The 25,455-nt window shown below is 52.2% G+C and overlaps 1 protein-coding gene across 4 annotated transcripts; it reads right to left on the reverse strand.

Moving 5' to 3' along the window:
- Window positions 1-25,181, reverse strand: ULK3 (unc-51 like kinase 3). 4 transcript variants are annotated; one of them, XM_034783596.1, is made up of 16 exons: window positions 24,982-25,181; window positions 23,424-23,564; window positions 22,495-22,615; window positions 21,987-22,091; window positions 21,165-21,308; window positions 20,007-20,089; window positions 17,587-17,742; window positions 17,260-17,365; window positions 16,636-16,676; window positions 15,882-15,984; window positions 15,505-15,569; window positions 12,836-12,914; window positions 12,673-12,710; window positions 11,313-11,360; window positions 11,029-11,083; window positions 1-3,046 (listed from the first exon to the last, which is right to left on the reverse strand). In XM_034783596.1, exons 1-16 carry the CDS (start codon window positions 25,081-25,083, stop codon window positions 3,030-3,032), a joined length of 1,404 nt encoding a protein of 467 aa, XP_034639487.1. In that variant the 5' UTR covers window positions 25,084-25,181; the 3' UTR covers window positions 1-3,029. The 4 variants fall into 4 exon arrangements, with proteins under 4 accessions (XP_034639487.1, XP_034639486.1, XP_034639485.1 ...); XM_034783595.1 differs by having other exon boundaries at window positions 11,313-11,363; XM_034783594.1 differs by having other exon boundaries at window positions 12,673-12,713.
- Window positions 25,182-25,455: the final 274 nt, after the last annotated feature.

A 25,455-nucleotide genomic window follows, 5' to 3' on the forward strand; every position in this document is an offset into this window, starting at 1 on the left:
TATTTGGAAAGTTATTTAATAAAGCCAACAATAAATTACATTTTCTTTATACGCAGCAGACTTTGAGAAAAGCTCTGAGCAGTGCTGGGCCCATTCACACAGCGCTGCCTCCTGCCAAGCAACTACTGCAATTTACATTCCCTCCCCTACATTTAAAACAAACAGTGCACAGAGCCAGAGGAGCTCACTCAGCGACCCAGCCGTCTACAAGCAGAACAGAAAGAAAAACCAGAATCAAAAATAAGAGCTGAGGTGAGGGTCAGTTCAGTCCAAAATAACGTTGGGGGTTTCAGGGTTAAGTGATGTCTATAAGTAAAGATTGTCACAGGGAGGAAAGGATCAGTCAGGATTGTGGCTCAAAGCAGCTCCAAACAAAAAGACCCAATAAACCCAGTGCTAGAGAGGAACTGGTGGTTAGCAATTCAGCACCCAGTTATTTGGGCATAAGAATAAGGCCAAAGCCTGATCCCAATCAGAATTTTGTCATGACCTCCAGTGGGATGAATTTGGCCCAGAGGCCTGCAGCATTTCAGGGGAGTGCAAGAGGGGGGCAAAGTTGTCAGCATATAGAACATTATATGTGATTAGATTGTATCCTGCAAAGTTGGTGGGGGGGGGGAATGGAATAGAAAGACCTATGAAAAGTTGGGACGGAGAGGCAAATCAAGGTCTGGGAGGGGTAACGGCCCCCTTTGCCCCATAGCAAATGGCTCCCCTTGTCTGGGATAGTCCAGGATCTACAGAAGTAGACAGAAATAAAGGGCATGAAAATTAGTCAGGCTAAATTCAAGCTGGCGTATTTGGCTTCAGACAATAAAGTGCACAGAGGTAGGACCAATGCTCTTAGGGTTGATATGAATCCTTCTGGTCCCCTAGCTTGCTTAATCTCTCCCCAGCCATTTCAGGACAGTGTTGCTACAGCCTGAGAGAATGCTGGTTAGGGACACAGTATTACAGAAAGAGATTGGAGAGGGCACACGGTGAAATTCTGTTCCAAAACGGAGCAACTGGACTGATTGAGAGATCTGATGTAGGAGCAGGGAGCTGACTGATTCATTGATGAAGGCACATCTACAGTACTCGAGTCAGCACTACAGCTGGGCAAATAGATTTTTTTGGTTCACTGGCAAGTTTGGAAGGTCAACAAAAAAATTGTTTTGGGGCAAATGAGATTTTGTTTTGACAAAATCAAACCATTATATTTTGATTTTGACCACGTTCTAATAAAATTAAGAGACAGTTTAGAACTAAAAGCAGTTTCAAACCCATCCCCCCATTTTTTTAAAAAGACCAAAACAATTCAGCAGAATCACCATGAATTCGTGAAACAATTCAGCGTTGCCGAAACTGCATTTTTAACTGGAAAAAATATAAGTTTCTTCGCCCAGCTCTAGTCACGCCCGACCTGGAGTGCTGCACACGTCAGTGCTCTGTACGGCATGGCACATCAGCCTCCACTCAGAGCTCCATTGCTCACAAAAGCATCCAGATCATGGATCTGACCCCAGCCCTCAGGAGCAAACTTGCACCTACTCGACTGCAGTTTTAGCTGTGGTTCGGCTTTCCCACACCGTTGAGCGTTTTCTAAGCAACTGGCTGGATTTCCAATCCAGTCAGTCTTAAAAACAAGCTACTACAGACGTGTCTGCTTAACAGTCAGCTTAGGATCCAATTAAAAAAATAGAGCCCTGAATAATTAAAACAGAATTGGTAAAAGCACAACCACAGAGATCCCAGTCATTGGGAGATGCTCTGGTGTGGCTTTTACCAAGATTAAAGGTGCATAGTAGATAATACTTAGACTATGGGCCTGGTCCATTGATTTGGATCAGGCCCTTCTAAGTGTTTTTCTTCCATAGATCCCCAGGGCCTGATCCTGCAAGTTGCTGAGTGTTCTCAGCTCTCGCTGATTTCAGGAAAGATACCAAGACTCTCACAAGAGGTGCTCAGCTCCTTGGGGCCCCAGGGAGGCGAGCTATATTTGTATACCCCACCCCCACTTCTCTTCCCTCAGGTTGTGGACAGAGAGCCAAGCGCTGGCTGCACTTCACCGGCCAATCAGGAGACAGGATTTTTTTTAAAAATGTGTCCTAGACGAGGATTTGCAAGGAGAAAGGAACATGTATGGCCCAAAGGAAAGATGAGCACATGGTCTGCAGGGGATGATGAAGAGTTTACAGAGGGGGACAGGGGAGGAATCTGCAGGAGTTAAAATTAAGAAAACAATATTTATCCCACTTTTTAAATAGTGAAGGAGATTCGAGGGTGGAATAGGCCATCTGCCGCAGTCACGGAGCCCCTGACTGGAGGGATCGAAGCGTGCGACTGGGGATTAGGCAGAAATACATTCATACCATCCTGCAGCCAGGGGGATGGGACTCAGACCCTTTTCTCAGATCCCCCTCAGCCCCTTCCCAGCCCCTCTATCCACGACTCTCTTGTGGAGAGGCAGTGAGTGTGGAAGGAGCAGCCGCAGGGAGCGAATCCTTAAGGAAGGTAGCGCTAAAGCCCCCTGCCTTCTGTTATCATGTCCCTCACCGGATCCCTAAAGGCCAGTAGTCTACCGCAACACATACAAATGCCCTGTTTGTATGATCAGCCCTTTAAGCTCTAAATCTTGCCATTATCCCCTAGCTCCCCAGGCAGGGGTCAGTAATGGAGCTAGGGTTGTTCCTTGACATTAAATACTAAAAGCTCTTTTTTAATTCTCTCTTTGCTTAACATGTGATGACAGCACATACCCATTTTTTACAATGATTTGTACATATATACTGTGTATATACATACGTAAAATCATCAGACAGTGCATATAAGTGAAACCCTCTAGATAAACTCGTGTTCTGTAACTAACGTGACAGCATGTATATAAACCATCCATGTGTCTGTTAATACACGTACGCAAACCGCCATGCATGCACATGATTCCTGGATGGGAAGTCAGATGAGGAGGCTGGTGCTGAGGAGGTCTGTCAGTATCTGTTGCCTTGGGTGCTGTACTGATCCCTCAGGGGTCCATGCTCACCTGGGTGTTACTGCAGAGTACAGGCTGTGACACAGGAAACAAAGGAGGGTGGGGGGAGAATGGAAGATTATTTGCTTAGCTTGTGAATGCTTCAAGTGCAGGCACTGGGGTGTCACATTGGGGCCATGATTGCTACCATGGAACAACGAAATAATAAATGACATGGCTGAGACAGCAGACTGAATATTTGTTCACTCCTGACCTGCTGGACTCCATGACAATTATTAATCATGTTTATCATGGTACTGCCTACAGACCAACCGAGATTGGGGCCCCATTGTGCTAGACAATGTACAGACAGTGCTTCTCTGAATTACAGAACTCAAAACTGTCTACAGGTTGTATGGATCTGGATTTTTAGCGAGGCACCAGAAAACACAGGCAAGCAAGGAGGTTTTAAAACCAAACAACATCAGGGCCTTTCTATATTATTTCCCAGTCTTGCTGATCATGGAGAGATCTATCTGCAATCAGAAGCCATTGCCTTTAAAACTTAACCTCCAGCCCAACTACTTCAGGAAGAACGATTCTCAGAGCTACTCTTAAGCCTAGCTGTGCTCCCTGATAATGTGGGGAAGGGAGCAGGAACTGGGATGTGAGAAACTGGACAGAGTGACATGCTGCATTCTTCTCCTCCTTTCCATTTTGTAGGGATAGGGGTTCACAGTCAGGAAGGCAGTGGGAGATAAGGACCAGGGAAAGCCATCCCACCACAAGGTTTAGTAGTATCCAAATTAAAGTAAACCCAAGTGCAAGCCACGCTGGTGCTCAAAGGGCCCACTGATTAAGGACCTTTGGAATGAACTAACTTTGATGTTTCTTCATCCAGCATTGAACGGTGCAGGCTGCTAAACCGACAGGAAGAGCGACTCCGCTGCAAAACTGTCAGGAGCTCAAAGGTTATTGCTTGTGCAACGCAATTCACCGCTTTCCATAAAAACACAGCTAATTTCTATCCAGGCCCCACTCACCTCATTTCAGAATCCGAAGGGCCTGGTCCAATGAGCGTCTGCGCTCTGGCTTCAGCGGGTGTTGGATCAGACCCCAGATTTTCTAGGGCAGAAGGGAGAGCCTGGCCAGGGTTGCAGCTGCCCTCAATGACATGCTCACAGCCTGGCCAATAGCCACCTTAACTCAGCTCCTCTCTGGGCACCAGGGGGATTTGTGAGCAAAGGAAGCTGCAGCCCCACAGCAAGCAGATCTTTGCAGAGATAGCTGGCTTGTTGCTCTCTGACAGCACAGCTTCTGCCATTTGCTCTTCCTTCTGCCCTAGGAAATCCGGGGTCTGATCCAACAACACCTACTGAAGCCAGAGCAAAGACTCATTTGCTTCAATGGCCACTGGATCAGGCCCTTAGTATCCTGAAATGGGGCGGAATGTAAATGCAGTGAGCTGGGTTTGGATTGCCACGCCCCCTCAATGGGAACAATCCCAGGAAACTCTGGAAGATTGACCCACTAGAGTTGGGTTAAATCCAAATCATATGGGGCTTTTCCACTGATCTCACTGGGCTTTAGATCAGGTCAACTGCGCTGTTCTTCTTTCGAAAAGGACATCAACATTAAAAAACATCACTTCTGTTGGAAATTGGTTTACTTGCAATTGTAAGTAATGTTTTGGAGTGACAGCTACATTCCAACGAGGCTTGGTGGAATTCAATTTTAGATTTTGATCATTTTGATAGATGTTTATTTTAAAGGTTTTTCAAAGATTTTTTAATCTATTTTTAAATGTTCTCACTTGCGCAAAATTACAGGTTTTCATTTTTTATTTTTTTTTAAACTTTTATCAATTTAAATTGTCCACGTTTTGGGAAATTAGGGGGGGGGGGAGAGGAGAGGACAGTAATTACTGAAGGACAGGAGATGTTGAGATTCAAAAAGTTAATGATTTAGAACTGTGAAAACACAAATTGTCAACATCACATTGAAATATACAAAGTAAATATCCTGGAGTCAAACTAACAATTTCTCAAGCAGCATTTTTTATTTACTTTGCCTATCTATACATTTTGATTATGATTGATGGAAATATTTTTTTGGTTTGTGTGTGTATGGTAAAATCGACATATTTCAACATTTACCAATAAAATCTAACCCTTCCAAGACTATTTCTTATAAGAAAAGGGGGGGAGGGATAGCTCAGTGGTTTGAGTATTGGCCTGCTAAAACCCAGAGTTGTGAGTTCAATCCTTGGGGGGGCCACTTGGGGATCCGGGGCAAAATCAGTACTTGGTCCTGCTAATAAAGGTAGGGGGCTGGACTCAATGACCTTTCAAGGTCCCTTCCAGTTCTAGGAGATGGGATATCTCCATTTATTTCTAAGAGAGATTAGAGAGAAATATCATTCTCTGTTTTTGTCTTCACTTTGCATATTGTGAATAGTCAAATTCACTCTTTAACCTGTTTGGTCAGACAGATTCCTCTGTTTATGTGGGTCTCACACAGCAAAGGGAGGGGAAAAAACAACTTAAATTGGGTTGTATGATTATTAACCAATCACAAAATCTGGCCGTAGGGACTAGGGGCAGGACCTGAAACTACTAAGTCACTTGAAAAAAAAACCAAAAAAAACAGACAAGATTTCAAGCTGACAGTGCTCCTGTAGGAAGTGAATATTTAAGGGTGGTGAAAGGAAACAGAACACCAGCCCTGAAGTCCTCTGTTTATCTATAGAGCAGGTACATCACATGCAGTGCAAACTTCCAACACCCTGTTCCAAAGGGATTCCTGTAGGAGTGACTGGATCATTCGGGTTTCTTAAACCATTCGATTCTTACTAAGGCTGCCAACGAGGCTGCTGAAGCCAATCGCAAAGGCAGGCTCCTGTCATACGGAGACCTATCTGTTAAGAACAGGACTGGAACCAACTTACTTCAGGATATGTAACCAGCTACCCATCAGGTGGAAAATGCTTTTGATCACTTCACCACTGGGCTGAAGATCAAGTGATCTTGAGCTTTAGTGATCAGGAGGGCAGGGAAAGACTCCATCTCTTCTTACCAAGCCTGGGGCTCCCTGGTTCTTTGCTTTTAACTCTCCACACTGCATGTAAAAACATGCAGATCCATCCATACTGATGAGACTAGGCAGTAGAAGATACCCCTATAATACAGCATCATTTTACCAGCTGCCGAGCGGCACTGACCTGAGTTTGCTAAGTAGTGCACCCAGGGGGCAGAGAGCTCTTGTGCACGGATTACCTCAGAGAGAAAGGTGGACGGTCACTTGGAGTCAGTATGCCTGACACACACAACTATTCCCACAGCTGCTGCAAGAGGAGCCTGGTTTATGGCACCATGCCCACTGCAGAGCAGGAACGCCGGAATCCCATGGCTACCCCATTTGACTCCGCTCAAGAGCTTACTGGGGGGAAGATGTAGGATTAAAATCATCATCATAAAATGCACCCTCCAGGCAGGATTTTTATGTCAAATGTGGTGAGCTGAGCCCTTCATTTCCTACCCATCCTAACCTTATAATATACAAATCAAATCCCCACTCCCCATCTGCTCCCGTATGAGGAGAGCTGGCGGTACAGGGCCTGCAGCCGAAAAACTACTCTGCTCGCAAGCTCCATTAGCCCCTGACCTCCTTCCTCCGTCAGCATGTCAGTAAGGAGAGATGGAAGGAGAAAGAGACAGAAGTAGAGGGAGAGGGGAAAATGCACTTCCCTCCCTCCATTCAGTGTTAAATCCACACGCCCCCACTTCTAGGTGCTGATCAATGGCCTGGTCACATGGGGATTGAGGGGTGGTGCACAGAAAGGCTACAGCCCCATTTGGAAGCCCAGCCTCCCATTTTGCAGGTGCAAATAATTGTGGGTGCAAACACATGGGAGCCACAAACATCGTCACGTGAGCATCTCCAGGGTCACTAGTGGTTTTGGGTGCCAGACTCGATGCACTTGAAAGGGATCAGATTTTCAGAGGAGATGCTTAGCACTTCCAGAAAATCCCTTTAAAGGGGTCTCAAGTCTGACACCCACCAAAATGTCACTAGTCCCTCTGAAAATCCTGGCCTTCACTCGTGTCTTCAGATCGGGTAACAGACATCTAAGAGACCTCCACTGAGGGTCAAGCCCCTGTTCGGGTGGGCAAGATGCCACTTTCCTCACTGCACATACTGCAAGGACAACACCTGGGTCCTGCCATTTATATGGCACCCTTCCTTGGCCAAGGAACCCAGAGCACTTCACAGACCATATATATACAATTTACCATTAAATGCAGCCACCTCTGGGGTGGACAGCAGCAACCAACTAGCACGAGCACATTGCACAGTAGCTGGGAGGGGACATTTTGGCAAGAATGTCATTTGATGTAAACAGGAGGCCAAGAATTCATCCTGTGTCATTAAAATATAGAGAAACTCAGGCTGGCAGGCACAGACAGGGCCTGGAAAATCGACAAAAAGCAAGTAACGTGAGTGTGTCACACTAGTGAAGTCAAAGCACATTAGGGCTTGCACTTTCTTCCTCCTACAGGGGTCAGGCTGGGAAAATAAGCGCTGGCAGCCTCCCAAGCTCTGCCCGCTGGTCACTGAAAGAAGATGCCACTTGCAGCAAATTGTGCAGGTCTTCCCTCTCTCTCAGCTGCTTTGATCAGTGGCGTAATAGTTAACAACATGGACACATAAGCCAACATTAGGTTTCAGAGTCAACATCCCCACAGAATTGAATGGGAGCATTCACACTTCTCAGAGCTATTGTTTCAGGCTGCTTGAAGACTCAGGCATACATCGCTACACCTGTTTACACACACTTCACATGGTGAAGGTTTATACCCATAAGGAGTAGAGACTATTTTTCAGCTCATTAAGCCACCAAGAGCTGGCCGAGCAATGGGAGTCCAGGGAGCATGGATCCCTGTTTTGATGTTAGAGTTAGCAGGGTCACAGACTGGAGCAGGGGGAAGCAGCCTACGACCTCAGGCCTTGGCAGAGAACTGAGGAGAGAACTGACCTGTCTGAGCCTGGATCCCATCACGCAGCTGGGATCTTAGACCTGGGGTGAGGGGTGGGGATAGGGTATTTAAAAGATTTCAGTTCACCTCTATCAAAAATATAAATAATTTTAAAAGAGTGCGGACAAGTATCTGCACAGAGCCCGACTCCCAACATGGGAGCATGAGGTGGGAACCAACTAAACATTAAAGGGTTAAATCCTCTTGACACCCAGCCAGGCTTCCCGGACTACTCCTGGGCTGGAGCAGAACTCTCCCTCTGCCGTGCCAGGCTGTCACGCATCTCACAGGCCCACAGCCCCCCTCTTCCCCGCAGCCTGGGGAGCAGCAAGGGAGAAAGGAGCTCGGGGGGTGGGGGGTGGGGGGCGCCAGGTTTGCTGGCCATGTGACTGCGCAGAGCAGGGAGGAGAATCTGTGGGAAGGAGCTCCGGGGTAAACAGGGGGAGAGTGAGTCTCCTCCTGGCTCTCCACACTGCATCCTGGCAGGGAGAACACAGCTCTGATTTTCCAGCTCAGCAGATCACACAGATTTGCTGGACTCCAAGTGCTGAAAAATCTGGACGACGGGTCAGATCAGCCAGTGCAGATACTTGTAGGGACAGCACCCTGCTCGCCCCATCCCAGTCCCAACACATCACCTGGGCATGCAGAAGCCCTGAGCCATCCATGTCCCTTAGCTTCTGCCACTGCCCTGTTGGATCTGGTCCATGCCCAGTGGCCAGTGCAGGCAGGGTCCCTTCCTTATAGTACATTCTCTGGAGCACCGTCCTTTCCAATGGGCCCCTCCCATGGAGACACAGAGCCAAGCGCCTCATGTCCATTTCAATTCAAAGGGCTGCCTCTGGGGGCGCCTCTGAACACCTGCCTGTCCCCCTCCGCCCATCCCCTGTGCCTGACAGGACAAAGGGAGAGGGCATCCCCCTGTGATCTGTCAAGCGTAGGAGAGGGACGCAGGACAGACAGATCCCTGCCTCTCCTTATGGCTCCAGATCTGTTCAAGAAGAAATAAAAGGATCCCCACAGCAGCCTCCTGCCCCCACGGGAAGCTAACAGCCTCTGGGGCAGAGAAATGGTCCCACACGGCATCTTATTCCAATTAAGCAGCCAAGCACAAAGGGGATGGGGATTAGCAGCTACCTGTGGATTCTCCCAAGCTGCAGAGAGATGACACAAAGGCCTGCTTCTACCCCACTCAAACGGGGAGGGGACGATCGCTCCACCTTCCCCATCAAACCGATCCAAATTCAGAGGGGGACAAGCACCAAGATCTTCCCTACACCATCCCCACGCATAGGGATGCCCGCCCTACCCCACTGAACAGAGGGGAGAGCCACAGCCCCTTCCCCACCTCTGATCCCAGGCAGCCAGGAGCGGGGAGACACTGAGCATTCAGCCTCTTCTCTATTCCTGGCTCTGGGTATTGCCGCTTCTCCTGATTCCAACGTAAGGATCCCAGGGTGGGATTTTGAAAAGTGACACGGCGAGTCAGGAGCCTGGAGGGGCGGGGTTGGCCGGGCGCCAGCTCTTAACTCACTATGGGGGCTACTGAAAAATCTGGCCATTCTTTGCCCCCTGGGCTGGTTGTACAGCAGCACAAGGGAGGCGTGGCATTTTAAAGCCAGGTACAGACAACCGTCTCTTTCCCACAGAGCGCACAGTCTCGATTAGATGGAACAGCCTGGGAGGAGACGTCGGAAGGGGCACGGGAACGGTCAGGGGACGTGCCAATTGCTACATGTGCATCTCGCATGCCAGGCGAGATGGATAAAGGGAGAGGAATGGCTTAAGCAGCATTAAGACATTTGAATTTTTGTGCGTGACGTATGAACTGGGACAGTCGGGCGAGGGGCTGAGAGGGATGGACAGCGCTGAAGCTGTGTCTGGAGGCTGCAGAGAGCCCAGGCCGAATCCAGGCTATTCCTGGCCTAGTGGGTGGTGCACGAGGACGTGTGGCGCCACTAGGGGGCGAAGGAGATCTCAGGGACAGCAAGCCGAGGATCTGGCCAGGCAGCAGGTGGGAGTAGGGGGCAGCAGGATCAGACAGGCAGTGGGCAGGATGAACACACATGGGGATAGGGCCCAGAGCAGGAACTATGGGAGTGGCAGATGCAGGGCTGAACGGGGGAGCAGAGGCATATTTGGAAGTTGTTAGCAAGGAGATGGCAATTGGTGGCGTGAGAGCGGATGGGGTCGCCCAGGGACGGAGCATGGCGGGAGCAGGAGGGGACTGAGGATGGAGCCTGACAGGACACTGATGGACAGCAGGACATGGGACCACAGAGAGAGACACTGAAGGAGCATCTGGACAGGCCCAGAGAACTGGCCAGGAGCAGGTCACTGGCTGTCTCAGTGAGAGCTGGGCCAGCGGGGGCGGAAGCTGGACTGCAGAGGATGCAGGAGAGAGCTGGGAGGGGGTCAGGAGCAGGCAGTAGGTTCGAGAAGGGGACAAGGAGGAGGAGAGCGGGTAGTAGCTGGAGAGACAGGAGGGGCTGTGGGAGGACTTTAAGGAACCATTCAGAAGTAGAAGGGAGACGGGAGAGAGGTGAAGATGGCGGGCGGGGGTGGGTCCGTAGTAGGAACAAGCGCAGCCGAGGCGAGACAGCCAGGAGATGGCAGTGGGGTGAGAGGAGCCAAAATCAAATGCTGAGCAGAGGAATCAGGAGCCTGAGACGTGCAGAGGGGCTTAGCCAGGGAGATGGCAGAGGACAGTCACACGGGCCCTGCACGTTCTCCACAGAGACTCCACGGGGTGGGAGGCAGAACGGAGGGAAGGGATGGGAAGGGAGACCCCACGGGAGGTGTTAGCGGGGCAGACACAGCAGTGAGAAGCCAGCAGAGCTGAAGGAGACACAGCCAGGTGGAGAAGGGAGGGCAGTTGGCGTGGAGCTGAGTGCCGCAGAGGGACTGGAAATGTTGCATGGGGAGGGGGGGGGGGGAGGACAATGCTAATGGGAGGCGGTGGGGGGAGCTGGCAGTGGGGACTGGCAGTAGGGAACAGCGAGGGGGAGAGGCCAGTGCTGTGTAAAGCACAATCACACTCACAGCTCCGGACAGACTCCGACAGCATCTCCTTGCCCATGGATTGCGCGTCCCTCATCTGGAACACAGAGGGGAGTTCTCATCACGCTGTGGCCACGGACCGATTGCTGTCTAATCCCCAGACACCCAATTTATCGCCCCCACCTTCCCACACCTGGCAAGTGCCCCAACGCTTCCCCCCCCCATCCCACCCAGGCCATTCTCTTATGTTCCCAAGTATCCATTTACATCCCAGCCCCCACCCCATGCATGAATCCTCCCCAATTCACCCCTCAGCCCTGCTGTACCTTGATCTGCTCTTTCAGGTACTCAGCCCGGCCCATCAGAGTCTGAATCTGCTGGCAAGACACAAACAATCACTCGTCCGGCTCGGTGACCAGGAGTCACAGCTGAGCATGAGCCGGCAGCTAAATGATGCCAGCTCAGGAAGTGGGGAAAGGCTGGCCTGGCAGCTTAGCGGCAGGGAGTCTGGTTTGGGTTCCCTGGGAGAAGGCAACATGGTTAGCCTCAGGAGAGAGCTGGGTCTGACCTTCCTCAGCCAGAAGGGTCACCTGGGAAGGAATTGGGGAGTGGGGGAAGGACAGCTGGGATCTCGGCAACTCTACCAGTGGCTTCGAGGACCACCATGGGAGTGCAGCTGGGAGGTGAAGAGTCAGTGTTAAGGAGGCTGATTTGGACTAATCGAGCTTGTTTAGTCCAAGGGAGGCAGCACTGTCTAGTGGTTAGGGCACCAGCCTGGCACATGGGGGCCTGGGTTCTGTTCCCAGCTCAGCTGCAGACTAACTATATGATTTCATCCCGCCTCAGTTTCCCCATTCATAAAATGGGACGGAACGTGCTCTAGAACAGGTGCTAAGTACTATTATAATCCAGTCCAGAGCATTGCTTTTTATCTGAAGACAACAACAAAAAATCGTCCCACAACCCACCATATCCCACAGTCCTTTGCAGCTGCCAAGGTTTGTGGGCTTGGGGTCCCAGGAGGAAACCAGGGAAGGTGACGGAGGGCTGCTGCTGTGCTGTGGGGCTGTTCCTCCTTCTCTCCACCACTCTAAGAGGCGGAGGCGAGATGGAGCCTATGCGGCTGTTCTAGAACTGAATAGCAGGTAGGAGAGGCAGCAGCCCCAAGTGAGTTCTTCCTTCCATCTCCTGCCCAGGTTCCTGCTAAATCTTCCTGAGCCAGGGATATTGCTGCTTTCTCACCTATTTATCCTCAGAGCTCATGTTTTCTAGACCGTTAATCATTTTTGTTGCTCTTCTCTGGACTTTCTCCAATTTGTTCACATCTTTCCTGAAGTGTGGGGCCCAGAATAGGATACAGTCCTATGATCCACTGAGCTCCCCCTGCAAACCCACCCCTGGCTTACACCCCACCAGCTGAAAGCCCAATCTAGCCTGTTCCCAGGGAGGTCAGAGCAGGATTGTCCCTGACCCAGAACTTGGTCTGGAGTAATGAAACTTCTGCCACTCCCCTTGGCAGAGATCTTGCCACTGGCAAAGGGCTCTCAGTATCCAGCCGTGGGTCATCTCCTCAGCCCTAGCAGGAAGGAATGGAGGCAAATGCTAAAACCAAGGGAGCCTGTAACTGAAATCCCCATTGGGCTGCTCCTCCGGGAGACAGGTGAAGGGAACGACCCCATTGCATACCTCAGAGTGAAGCAGCTCCCGTCTCCTGCCCACAGGCTCTGCTGGAAAGAGAGCAGGCAGCGTTAGCCTCCAGCGCTGCACAGAATAGCAGCATGTACGGTCTCTGTTGCTAAGCAAGATTCCAGCAGCACCAGCTGGAATCCCACTGCAGGCTGTAACTCACCAGCTAACATAAGCAGCAGCTCCCCCAGACTCTGCTGGTAGAGATCGAGTGTGTCAGAGTCATCCTTGCCCTCCTCCTCCTGGAACAGAGATCCCAGGAGGTTACAGACAAGCTCCCAGACACTGCATAACAACAGTGAGGAGAGGCAGGAGAGAAAGCGCATACAATGGTGGTACCAAGCTCTTATCTAGCACTATTCAGCAGTAGACCTCAAAGCACTTTACAAAGGGAGGGCTGGATCATTATTCCCATTCACAGATGGGGAAACTGAGGCACGGGGCGATGATGTAGCTTGCCCAAGGTCACCCAGCACGTCTCCTGAGTCCTGGAGAGAGAAATCCTCAAACAGACAGGGATATGAGCACAGGCCATTCACCTCTGTGAGCACGTGTAAAGGATGATGCCTGTAATATTACATGGCTATTATGTGTCTGTTTGTTTTATGATTACAAAGGGTTAATTCAGGCCTTAGTTTGCCCCCTCGGCAGGAAAGCAGACAGACATGTGTGATAGCCCTCCATTCCCTGACACTTAAAGGGACAATGCAGTTATCAGTCCCTTTGAAGTTTGCCTCTGACCATGCTGAGTTCAACAGTCTCTGGACTGGTAAAGGGGAGAGGGAAATCCAGATGGGAAACGGAAACAAAGAAACTTGGAGTGGATAAAAACTGAGCCCCTGGGGCATAGGGAGAGACAGAGGGCTATGAGGAAGCAGATTGAACCCCAGTTTGAGAAATGGGGGTGTCTGGAGAAGCTAGGCCTACCTAAGCCTTAGCTAAGACAGATATGCACATAAATGGTTCCTTGTCCTTTCTCTTGGTACCCTTTGTTCCTGCTGTTAAGATTAAACAATACTTTGTTTTGAAAAGGCTGCTTTGAGGCTCTGTTTTCACCACAGCTCCCGAAGGGAAGTCCTGCACGTCGCCAAACCCAATCGGGCTTGCTGAGCAATGCCAGCTGGTACACGGGGGGCTGCAGCTGAGATCTGGTCTGAGTAGGAGACTCCAGGAATTCCACCCCAGCCCCGGTGCCGGGAAGAGGCCTGATGCCGGAGCGAGGTGCACGCAGCCAGAATGAGAGGGATCAAAGGTGCAGCTAGCCCTGAACCACGACACTACGTAACACAGCGGCCAGGTGCCCACAGGTCTCAGCAGGGTTCAGACCTGGGATCTTCAGCATCAAACACCCACCAGTAGTGTAGCTAGGGGGGAGTGAGGGAGTGGCTGCTCCCCCACTGAGCACAAGTGGCGCCTTGTCAATTTCTTGGCACTTTTTTACTCACCTGGAGGAGCGATTAAAAAAAAAAAGGCGCCACCTGCTGCGGCGCTTAATTTTACTCACCCGGCGGCGCTCCGGGTCTTCGGTGGCGGGACCTTCACTCACTCCGGGTCTTCGGTGGCGGGACCTTCACTCACTCCGGGTCTTCGGCGGCAGGACCTTCAGTGCCACCGAAGACCGGGAGCGCCGCCGGGTGAGTAAAAGCGCCGCAGCGGGTGGCACCTTTTTTTTTTTTTTTTTTTATTGCTCCCCCTGTTCCCTCCACCTGGCTACGCCACTGACACCCACCTCTCTGCTACTCAAGCTAAAGGAAAGCTTCTCTAACTGTGAGTAAGGACCAGGCTGCCGCAAATGCTTGGGAAGCCACTAGAGGGAGACATTGCTTTCACACACATCTCCCATCCAATGGGAGCTCTGGGGTAGAATAACTAACTGGGTGGTCTCAGCTCTCTTTCTTTCTCCAGTCCAGAAAAATAAGACACAAATCAGTCTGTGCTGCAAGATTAAGTTCAGAGAGGCTCAGATGGCTGTCACCTGGAGTGCACCAATCATGGAAGCTGCACTTCTGTTTCTGCCCCCTCCCAAATTTACCTGGTTTGATATTTTGCAAAGGGCTCTCTGAGGTCAACGCCAAGTGTTGCTGCGTTAAGGGTGGAGCATAAGGTCTGTTGAGTGGCAACTGATTCCCCCACCTGCCATATAACCAACCAGCAATTCTGGGGGAGGGACCAATGGATGCCTTTTAAAGTGTAGCTTATACAATATTTGATATGAAACAATAGCTGCAGCAAGACAATGGGCTGAAAGAGGTCTGCAGGCAAGACAGCAGTTTGTGGCTCTCAAAGCTGATCAGTTTTCCCAAAGCATGGAATACATGGGAGGGAGGTCGCCTTTCGGCTGGACATTGTTGTGAACCCTACAAGAGGAAGCGATGTAGTGGATGATGTCACAGGAAGGGAATTTTCCCTATTGACTGGAGGACTGGGCATTAGAACTCTTAGGTTCTTTTCCTGACTTTGCCACTTATTCACTAGGTTACGCTGGGCGATTTCTTTCACCACCCTGTGCCTTAGTTTCTCCATCTGTAAAATGGGGATAGTGATATGGCTGCTTTGTAAAGTGCTGCATACATTATTATTACTCAAATGCTTAAAGAACCCACCTATGCCCCTCACTGATTTGGGATCCCAGTTCCCACTAATTCCTTCCAAGCAGTGATCTTCTTGCCCAAGCTGGTTCCTAGCTTTGCCCCTATCCGTGTAGAGGTCTTAACTCTGTCTCTAGCCTCCTCCGCTGCCAGTGTATCAGGTGACTAAGGAGGGACAGCAATGATCCTGGCACTCTGCTGCTACCCAGAGCAACAATCCCTGTCCCTTAAGCCCGGGACTCACCTTAGTGATGGCTGCAGATGCCACCTCCAGCGCAGCATACAGGCGGGGCTTGTCCCTGGACATCTCTGTAACGAGAAGTTCCAAGAAAGGGTGAGGCCTCAGAGCAGCACGGGTAGAGGGAATACCCCGCTAGGGGAGGGAAGCTAGGATTCACTACTGCAAGGCAAGGGGGAACTGAGCAGCACTCTCTCCTATGTGCTACAAGCATCCCTGCAAGCCCCGCTCTCCCAGGTGGAGTCAGCATTCTCTCCCCATTTTAAGCCCCACCCCATGCACTCTGGTCACATGGTACAGCCTACATGGGATTCCCCCCAGTCAAGCCATCTTGGGCCCATTCCTGGGGGTGGAAGGGAGGTTTTGCCCATCCAGGGCATTACCTTTGAGGATGTCCCTGGCGGGGTTGCCTTGCTGCAGGAGGGTCTTGTTGTTGGATGTCACCAGCGTCTTTAGTTCCTCCGCTCGTGAGATGTATTGACCCACCTGAGGAAAACAGAAGCAGCAGCAAGCCTTAGAGGTGCCCTAGCATGTTACCCCCCCAGGCTGGCTCCAAGGGCACAGCACCGATAGCTGGCTCTCACAGGAGGGTTGTGTGGAGCAGAACGGAGGCAGCAGGAGACCCCCATACAGAGAATCCCACATGAGGTGCCAGATGTACCCGCACATAGTGCTGGGCCCACTGTTCTGTTAGCCAACCCTCCCTTCTCACCCTCACATAACTCCCAGCCCAGCCCACCCTCCCCATCCATCCCTGGATGTTCCCTCTCACCTTCATGCCAGTTCCCAACCATCTCCAGCCTGAGCTCCCATGAGACCTACCTCCCCTGCCAGCCTCACCCATCCAAGCTGGAAAGATCTATGTAGCTAAGGAAATGGTACAGCCCTCATCACCGCAGTATCTGAGCATCTCACAGTCTTTGGTGTATTTATCCTCACACCCACCTGGGAGGTAGGGCAGCGCTGTTATCCCCACTGTGCAGCGGGGGAAACTGAGGCAAAGAGAGGCTAAGTGACTTGCCCAACGTCACACAGAGTCTGGCTGAACAGGGACTTGAACCCTGGTCTCCCTAGTCTCCGGTTAGCACTCTAACCACTGGACGGACCAACCTTGCTCTAGTGTGGTCTGTCACTGACCTTCGACCGGATCGCTTCCTTCCTGCGAGCGTCAGTTTCATCTGCAGAAGATAAGATGGGGGAGGAGTTCACACTGACAGCTCCAACCCCCAGCCCAGGGAGTCAGTCTCCCCCCTAGATCTAATGACCCTCAGAACATGACCCCCAACCCCCACCCCATGCAGAACACTTGGGGGTCAGGAAGCCCAGCCAACACCTTGGCCTTTTCCGGCCTGCACGGAGCTCCTTTACTTAAGGTGGTTTCCAGGCCTGGGGTGAGTGAGTGTGAGGGCGGGGAGGGGGAGAGGGAGGGAGAAGGAGACCCACACACTAATCAGCCCCATCTGCTTCCAGCTCTCTCCCAACCCCGAATAAGAGTTGCAGCAATCCTCAAATCCCCACTCTTCCCCTGAGAGACCATTCCCAGACCGGTGGGGTGGGGCGGTGATAAAGGCCCCAGAGAAGAAGGGATTCAGGTGGGGGATCACTTTACAGTGAGGATACTTGCACTGGTGACATCATGCAACAGGTGAGCCCTTGTTGCCAGCAACTGCTGTTGGCAGTGTCCCCATGGGGCCCGGTACCGTTCCCACCAGCCACGTGGAACAAGAGGCAGATGGGGGAGAAACAGGTTTAGTCACTCACAGTGCAGGGCAGGGACAAAAAACTCCAGGGCCTTGCAGTAGAGAGAGAGGGCAGCCGAGGGGTCTCCCTGCTGATCCTTCTTTACAGCTTCCACTACCAGGGCAGTCTGGCACAGAGAAGAGGGCAGGGGAGGGGGTTAGAGAGGTGGACAAGGCTAGAATCTGTACTACACCAGCAGAAAGATCAGGCTCAGATCTTGTATACACCAGGTCTACTGCACTGCGACCTCCTCTCACCGCAGTGCCCCGGGTCAGTGCCTGGCAGATCCACAGGGGGCTCCCCTCAGAGCAGTGCCACGAGTGATCTCTCAAAGTCAGTCAGACTCACCGCTTTGCGCAGGCTCTCTGCGCTGGGCATGTGCTCCATGTCCACGAAGGGGTGGGCGAAGAACTCCTCGAAAGAGATGCGCTGCAGCGGGTCCCTCTCCAGGAGGCGCTGCAAGAGATCCCGGCACTCCTGGGAAAGCCGGGGCCGGCTGGGCAGCTGGGGGACAGAGGGATACAACAGGCAGCTACATACAGCGACTTTGAATGGCTGAGGCCTGGACAGCTTGAAAGAGCCAGGGTTACACCTGCAGATACTATTGCCCTTGTACGGGGGCCCAGTGGGGACAGGAGGCCCCCTAGGAGATCTCCCAGCCAGTCCGCTGCTGCCCCTCCACCGATCACTTCTCACACCTGGACACGGTTCTCCAAGGTTACCAGTGTCTCCATCATCAGAGGGAGGGAACAGATCGGGGCATGACAACCTTGCAGTGGTGCCTGACGCAGACGCTGAATCCCCAAAGCCCAGGCCTGCGGATGGCCCTCCCCTTGCTCCGGGCAGGGCCTCTGGAGCCATCAACAAAGTGCGCTCTTTCCCCGCAACCCCAGGGCTCAGCAGGCTGTGCTGCCCCCCTGCCAGTCCTCGCTCACCCACCACCTCCTGTCTCAGGCATGTTCTTGCCTTCCACTGATTACAGGCCTGCCAGTGGACGGCAGAGGCACAATAGGTGGGGCAGGTGGTCTAGCAGCAAAAGGGCTGGGGGGAAGTATCTGAAATCATCATCACCCCCTCATTAAAGAGAACCTCTCAGGTAGCACTGCCATGTGCCGTTAAGACAGCTCTGGGGTGGAACACAGCTGGAGTCTGCACTGCAGTGATGCGATTCCTGCCTAGAAGGCCAGCCAAGCACTTCATGATCCCTTCGGATGAAGGTGAGACAATATCGTCTCCATGCTGACGTGGCTGGTTACCATGACCACAACCACATCCAATGCTTGTGGGATTCATTTACCTCCCCCATGGGACTCTGCTCTGCCTGTAACAGATTTGCTGTCTCTGATAAAGCCCTTGGGTTGCCCTCCAGCAGAGCCAGTCATGTCTTTTTACCCATCAGGGTCACAGACTGAGGATGGGAGTTAGTCTATTTTTTATACAGGCGATTACTTTGAGCAGCAATGAAGGGGTAGGCAGGGCTGGGGCATGCAGCTTGCTCAAACTCCAAGACAGAGGTGAACACGGGGCAGTCTGACTGAGTCAACAGGCTGAGAGATCTCTGTCTGAAAGGGACACTCAGCTTTGCCAACTCTCACAACATCTGGTGTTTTCGTAAAGCCCCAGCACCTGGAGCCGGACAATCATATGAGAATCTCAGCTTTCATTTTATTTTATTCTTTTTTTAATTAAAAAAATCCAGCCCTTTGATGGTGGGGAAAAAAAGCTTGAAAACCCAGTCCCTTCAAGTCACCAAAGCCAGGGGACAAACATTTATTATTGTTAAAAATCTCGTGATTTTCAAGCCAATCTCACAATTTCTCAGGGTCTTGACCGGTGATTTCTGAACCCTGCGGGCTGGTGAAACTGGACGTTGTCAAGCCAAAAATTTGCAGTTTGTTCCAATTGCCTTATCTGGGTTACACCCAAGATTATTCAGAGGATTTTGACACTTCCCACTTGCACTAGTGCTGCCTTTGACCTTTCCCTCTACTAGGCCAATGCAAGGAGATAAATTGCTTCCACTTTTGTTTGAAGGCAGCTTCATTTTTGTTCCTAGTCAGTTTTACTTTCAGGCACCAAGCAGCTGACCTTGCAGACTCCCCAAGGGGAATGACTGCTGGTTTTTAAAACCCTCTTTCCCCTGGAATGATATTTTTTTTAACTTAATAGAAATATTTCTACTGCTCTTAGGTTTGGTAGAAAGTTTTTTGGGGGAGGGGGGAGGTTTAATCACAAAATCTACACTTTGGACCAAATTTGACCCAATAATGTCTCTTTCCAGCCACAGTCCTCTCTCTCTGTCTCAGGACTGGAATGCAGGCCAAGGTCTCTAGAGCCACAGTGCTCCATGGAGCAGCAAGCTACAGAGAAAATCCAGATCAGCAAGGATTGTCTAGCCCTTGGGTGGACACATACTCCTGCTGCCCGCGGAGGCTTCTCGGTGAAAGCAGAGTTGCTTTTGCCTGCACTGAGTTCTCGGCTCTTTAGAGCTTAGATAAAGCATAAGTAGTCTCTCGGCCTATTAAAGGCTATGATCAAGTATGATGTGTTTGGTCTTTTGGCCCCGAGATGAAAGCCTGGTCTGTCTCTTGGACCGTGACGTACAAACATTATCTACTAAGTTATATCTGTTCTTATCAGTATAATATCTGACTGAGTCAGATACATTAGAATAGTCACTGCTGCAGAGTGCTTCCTGTTTGCCAGTTCTACCTACACAAGCTCAGACATCACCCGCCCCCGAGACACCCTAGCTGGCCCAGTGTTACCTCAATCACCCGGTTGCTGCGGATTTTCTCCTCCAGCTCGGCAAATGATTTGGAGAAAAAAGGCGGCCTCCCAAACAGCGCCTCTGGGGAGGTGGAAAGAAACACCGTGGGTTAGTCCTTTCGGTACAGAATGAGGGGAGCGGCTGCTGCCTTATTCAGAGAGACAGAGCAAACATACAGCTCAGACTTGGGGTCATCTGATGAAGGGAGATGGGGAGAGAGGAATCACTGTAAGTTCTGAAGATACTTATCTCATAGAGCTGGAAGGGACCTTGAAAGGTCATTAAGTCTAGTCCCCTGCCTTCACTAGCAGGACCAATTTTTGCCCCAGATCCCTAAATGGCCCCCTCAAGGATTGAACTCATAACCCTGGGTTTAGCAGGCCAATGCTCAAACCACTGAGTTATCCCTCCCGCTAAGGCTGTTTCTGGTGATAAAACCTGAAGGAGATCTCACAATGACCTTGGGATTAAGGGCGGTTTTATGGCTCAGGCACTGGACTGGGTCTCAAGAGACCCGGTTTAGTTCCTGGTTCTACCACAGACTCCCTCCTGTGTGACTTGGGCAAGTTATTTAGGCCTAGATCCTCAAAGTATTTAGGTTCTTAACTTCTAGAGCCCTGCGTTGATACAAAATTTGTATCCACATCTGATCCACCCTCCACAAACATGGTCTGCGGATATACAGTGGAGATCCGCAGATTTGCAGGGCTCTACTTACTTCCATTGAAATCAATGAAAACTTTTGAGGATCTGAGCCTTTGTCTCTTTGCGTCTCAGTTCCCCATCTGTAGTACGGAAGTAATAGCATTTCCCTATCTCGTAGGGGCAAAATTCATCAGTGTTTGTGCAACAAACGCGCACCATAGAAACAGCTACACAGAGAATGGGAAGACCCCAGATCAAGTACTAGATGTTTGTTTCAGTGAAATTTTCAAGAGATCCAGACTTTGGGGAGATTATCCAGACTGAAACTTCCGATCTCCTGGGGTTTGCCTAGCACTGGGTACTGGGTATATAATGGCAATACTAGTAGATCCATGGCTCCAGCAGGTCCTGATGTAACATACAGGCAGCTAGAAGGCAAAGGCTGAAGAATCTCACCTATGCAAACAGAGACTGACCCCTTCAACCCCAGACCAGAGGCAGAGGGACATACCGTAGAGAATGACCCCCACGGACCACAAGTCCACACGGGCATCATACTGCCGTTGGCACACCATCTCGGGGGCCATGTAGAGCGGGGATCCCCTGAGCACGTGCTTCTCATCCCATGGAGACATGTACTGTGCAAAGCCAAAATCTGCGGAGAGCAGAAAGAACTGGAAGGGGGACGGCCAAGGAGACGTAACAGACCACATTAGAACAAGCTCACTAGGGGCAGGATGGATGGCTCAGGGGACTGATAATGGGATATGGAGCCTTTCACCCAGTTCAAATCCAGCCCAGGTTCAGAGTGGCTCAAAGTTATTACCACCCAATGGGCTGGGTGGAACGAGTTGGCAGGTCTCAGTCCAACTACGTAGGACAGTAACCACGGGGCGCTTTGCTGGCAAAGAATCCAAGGGCCAAATGGAAGCCAGAGACCGAACTCCCCTCAGCACGTGGGCAGGGGACGATGTGTGAGTAAGCCAGCACGCTGCCACCCAGGCTCAGTGGAGAGTGGACACAGCAGAACCCGCAAAGGGGTTTTCCCTTTACTGGAAGGGGAAGCCGAGGGCTCTGGCCCATTCCCCGTGGAGATCCAGAGACCTCCCTTCCCCTTAAATCCACCCACTTCCACCCTCCAGGCTCCCCATTACAGCCATCAGCTAAGAAGGTGCCAGACTACAAAGCTTGTCAAGGCCACTCCTCAGCTGGAAGAGTGACCCGAGGCATCTCCCCTTTTCCCAGCTCCTGCCTGCAATTCCAGGGAGCGAGGCCTGATACTATGACACAAACCCAGCCGCCCCTCCCCAGGCTCCTGCCCCACCCAGCTGACCTGCCAGTTTAAGATGAGGATTCTCCACAGAGCTGAGGAGAATGTTCTGAGGCTTCAGGTCCAGGTGGGAGATATTCCTGTCATGAAGGAACTTCAGGGCACATGCTGGCAGGACAAACAGACCCAGTGTGAGATGGGAGGGACATCAGAGCATCATTTCCACCCCAATCTGCGGCCCGCCCCCCACCTCCAAGACTCCACTTCCTTCTTCAATGGCTCCATGCAACCAGTCACTTCCATTCCTTCTTACCCTGCTTTCCCTCCCCACCCTGATCCAAATGCTCCCTGCTTCCCCATTGCATTAGGGACCCCAGGGCATTTGTCACAAGAGCAGAGGCGTTCACTCCAGTGTCCTGCCCAAATTCCAGCACAGAGCAACTCTAGTCAGTTTCAAAAAGCTGCTGCACCTGGGAAGCAGTGAAAGTATCATGCAATTACCCCCTCCCCCAAGGACGAGAGTTCTGCAGCCAAGGACTGGTGGGAGAGGTGGGGTCAGGGGTCCCCTCACCCATTTGCTGCAGAAAGAGCCGTGCCACCTTCTCCGGGAGTATCTTCCGCGTCCGGATGAAATGGGACAGATCCCCCCCCGCGCAGAACTCCATGATGAGGTAAATGTTGTCACTGTCCCACTGCAAGACACACGCAGAGACTGTCACGCTGACGGGTGCTGGGTTATCTTGTATCCAAACGTGACAATAGGGATGGGGAGCAGGAAAAACCAACCTGTAACTCCTAGGTGGGGGCACCAGGCATTAGCCTGTCTGACTCCTGCTTCTCCCGGGCTGCAGGCAGGGGGCCTTGCTTCATACACACTTACACCCCAGGGAAGCCAGTGGGGTTGCACTGGGCTTGTATATGTGGCAAACCACAAACATTGCCCAGGTGCCTCCCGCCAACCAGTCCTTGGAAGCGGCAGGGCAGTTGGCTCAGGAGGCCCCTTGCTCCAACACTTCAGTCCTGAGGCGCCAACTTCCCCAGTTCCCAGGAGGTGCTCGGCCCCCACTCCGCCCCAGGCCCCGCCCCCACTCCCTCCCTTCCCCCGAGCTCCCACCCTGCTTCTTCCCGCCGCCATTCCACCCCTTCCTGCCCCACCCCGTTCTGCTCCCTCCCCCTGCCTCTTCCTGCTCTTGCTCCTCTCCCTCCCCCGCGCCTCCTGAACAGCTGATCACAGCGGGTGGGAGGCACTGGGAGGGAGGGGAAAGAGCTGATCCATGGGACTGCCGGTGGGTGCTGAGCTCCCACTATTTCTTTTCCGTGGGTGCTCAAGCCCCGGAGCACCCGCAGAGTCGGTGCCTATGCTTCAGTCACACATCCCCCTATCAAGCCCCTAAGCTGGCCCTCCGAGTCCTCAAGTCTGGAGAGACCCGCTAGCCAGCCCTCGGCAACCCCCGCATCTCCTACGAAGCCCCAGTCAGCCCTGGCACTGCTGCTCTTCACCTGGAAGTCCTTCAGCTCCACGATGTGTGGGTGGCGGATGGTCTTCAGGATCTCGATCTCTGTCAGCAAGTTCTCCACCGACGCCCGGTTCAGGCTCCTCTTGTTCACACACTTGATGGCCACCACTTCCCGGGCGTTCTTCTGGAAAGGGAATGGAAACTATGCAGGCTTCCTGCATGACCTTGGGCAAGTCACTGAGGGTCTGTTAACACCACATTGTAAGTCTGTAGGACACGGGCTTGTAGACTCATTGTTTTCAAGCCCATGCTTGAGTGTCCACACTGCACTGTAGACCTGCGTTTACAATTGCTGGACCCGGGTCTCACAGCCGTGCTAACACATCCGCCATACTGCACTACGCAGACCTTCTGACTCAGGTGTGCGGCTTGAGCTGCGCCACACTGCAAAATGACAGGGCGTGGGCCCGAATCACAGTGGGACTTGGGCTCTGACCCACCCTCCAGCAGGACCCAGATCCTGAGTACTTGCTGACTTGAGTCAGACTGATTTGTGTGTGGATGGAAGCGGGGCTTGGGCTCAGACTGAGGCAGCGCCTGGCTTAGTGTGCAGTGGACATAACCTTAGCGTCTCTGTGCTTAATGTCCCCGTCTGAACAATGGGGATAATAGCACTGCCCAACCCCACAGGGGTGTGTGAGAATAAATATATTAGCGAGCCTGAGGTGCACAGGTACTGCGGGAATGGGGCATGTAGTACCTCAGAGATTCAATCCCACATCAGTCATCCATACCTCCTGAGTCAATCATACCACATGGCACCTGCATAACCCAGAGGAGCCCCGGCTCAGCTGCCCCTCAGCAACCACGGACAGTGCAGTGCTGGGGCAGGGAGGGGGGGTGATGGAGAAGAGGCAGGATTCAAGGCACTGTCTGGTTTAGAAATACAGCCTCCAAGAATGGGGCAAGATGGGGCTCTTGACCAGGAAACCTCATGAGGAAGGAGAGCCCCTGTTCCCACAGAAATGACAGTAGGGGGGCAGCAAAATGGAAACACCTCCCCATAGGGTGTGTGAGTCACGCCAGGCAGGCAGGCATTCCTCTATCCATAACACTCTGTCCCTCTATAGCCCCTTCCCCACGAAGCTCTCACAGGGCATCGCAGACAATAACAATACACATGGCCTCCCTTGGAGAGTATCATCATCTGCTTTTCCCAAATGGGGAAACTGAGGCACAGGACAAGACTTTGCCCAAAGTCACCCAGAAGAGTCAGGGACTGAAGGAGCAGCCCTGCTCTAGCTAGCTCCCTGCGCTCCCTGCCAGTGTGAAAGTGCTTTAGCTCCGTGCCAGGGAATGGGTTTGTACTGCCAGACCAGCTGTCAGGGGCTGGGGAGACAGTTCTGGTCACAGCCCGACTCCTTGGTGAGGCCCCCATGGCAGAGCCAGAGAGGCTCCCTTGGGAGACACGGCCTGTTAGCGGGGGCTATTTAAAGCATGCTCCCACTCGTGCTCTTCCTCCCTCCAGCCCCCAAGATCCCCCTCTGGCTGTGCCCTCTCCCAGCCCATCCCCCTCTGGCTGTGCCCAGCAGCCCGATTACCTTCCTGTAGGCTTTGTAAACAGTAGCATAGGTGCCACTGCCCAGCCTCTCGGTCAGGATGAACTCATCCAGGCGTGGCGGTGCCCAGCCAGCCCCTGCCATCCCGCCTGCCCCATGCACAGCCCCCGGAGGCAGGGCCCCAGCCCCTCCTGGAGCACAGAGCCCCTGCACACAGAGCTGGAGCTGATCCCCTCCCAGGGAGGGACATGCAGAAGCAGGCAGCTCACTTCCTGGTTCTCTTAAAGGGACCTGACAGCACAGAACAGAGACAGGCTCCCAGGGAACCCTCTGCCCTGCTCCCAGCGGCAGCTGCAGCGACTGCAAGGGGACATGAGAGCCCTTAGCAATAGGGTCCTGGAGCATTCTCTGGAGAGGGCCTGACATTTCACAGCTGACTGGCAGTGATGACTAGCCACCCCGGCAGCAATCACAAACCCGGAATCTGGCATGGGACAGCTCGCAGGATCAGGACCT

This window comes from Trachemys scripta, chromosome 10 (assembly GCF_013100865.1).
Source record: "Trachemys scripta elegans isolate TJP31775 chromosome 10, CAS_Tse_1.0, whole genome shotgun sequence".
Classification (NCBI taxonomy): Eukaryota; Metazoa; Chordata; order Testudines; family Emydidae; genus Trachemys; species Trachemys scripta.

What these genes read in the sequence shown, in the direction of transcription:
- ULK3 (XM_034783593.1), bottom strand. Translation starts at nt 25,083, where the DNA reads ATGGCAGGGGCTGGCTGGGCACCGCCACGCCTGGATGAGTTCATCCTG. An exon ending in CGTGGGGGTCATTCTCTACG is followed by an intron (nt 20,090 to 21,164) that starts GTATGTCCCTCT and finishes CCACCTCCCCAG; the next exon opens with AGGCGCTGTTTGGGAGGCCG. An exon ending in AGGAAGCGATCCGGTCGAAG is followed by an intron (nt 15,985 to 16,635) that starts GTCAGTGACAGA and finishes TGTTTTCCTCAG; the next exon opens with GTGGGTCAATACATCTCACG.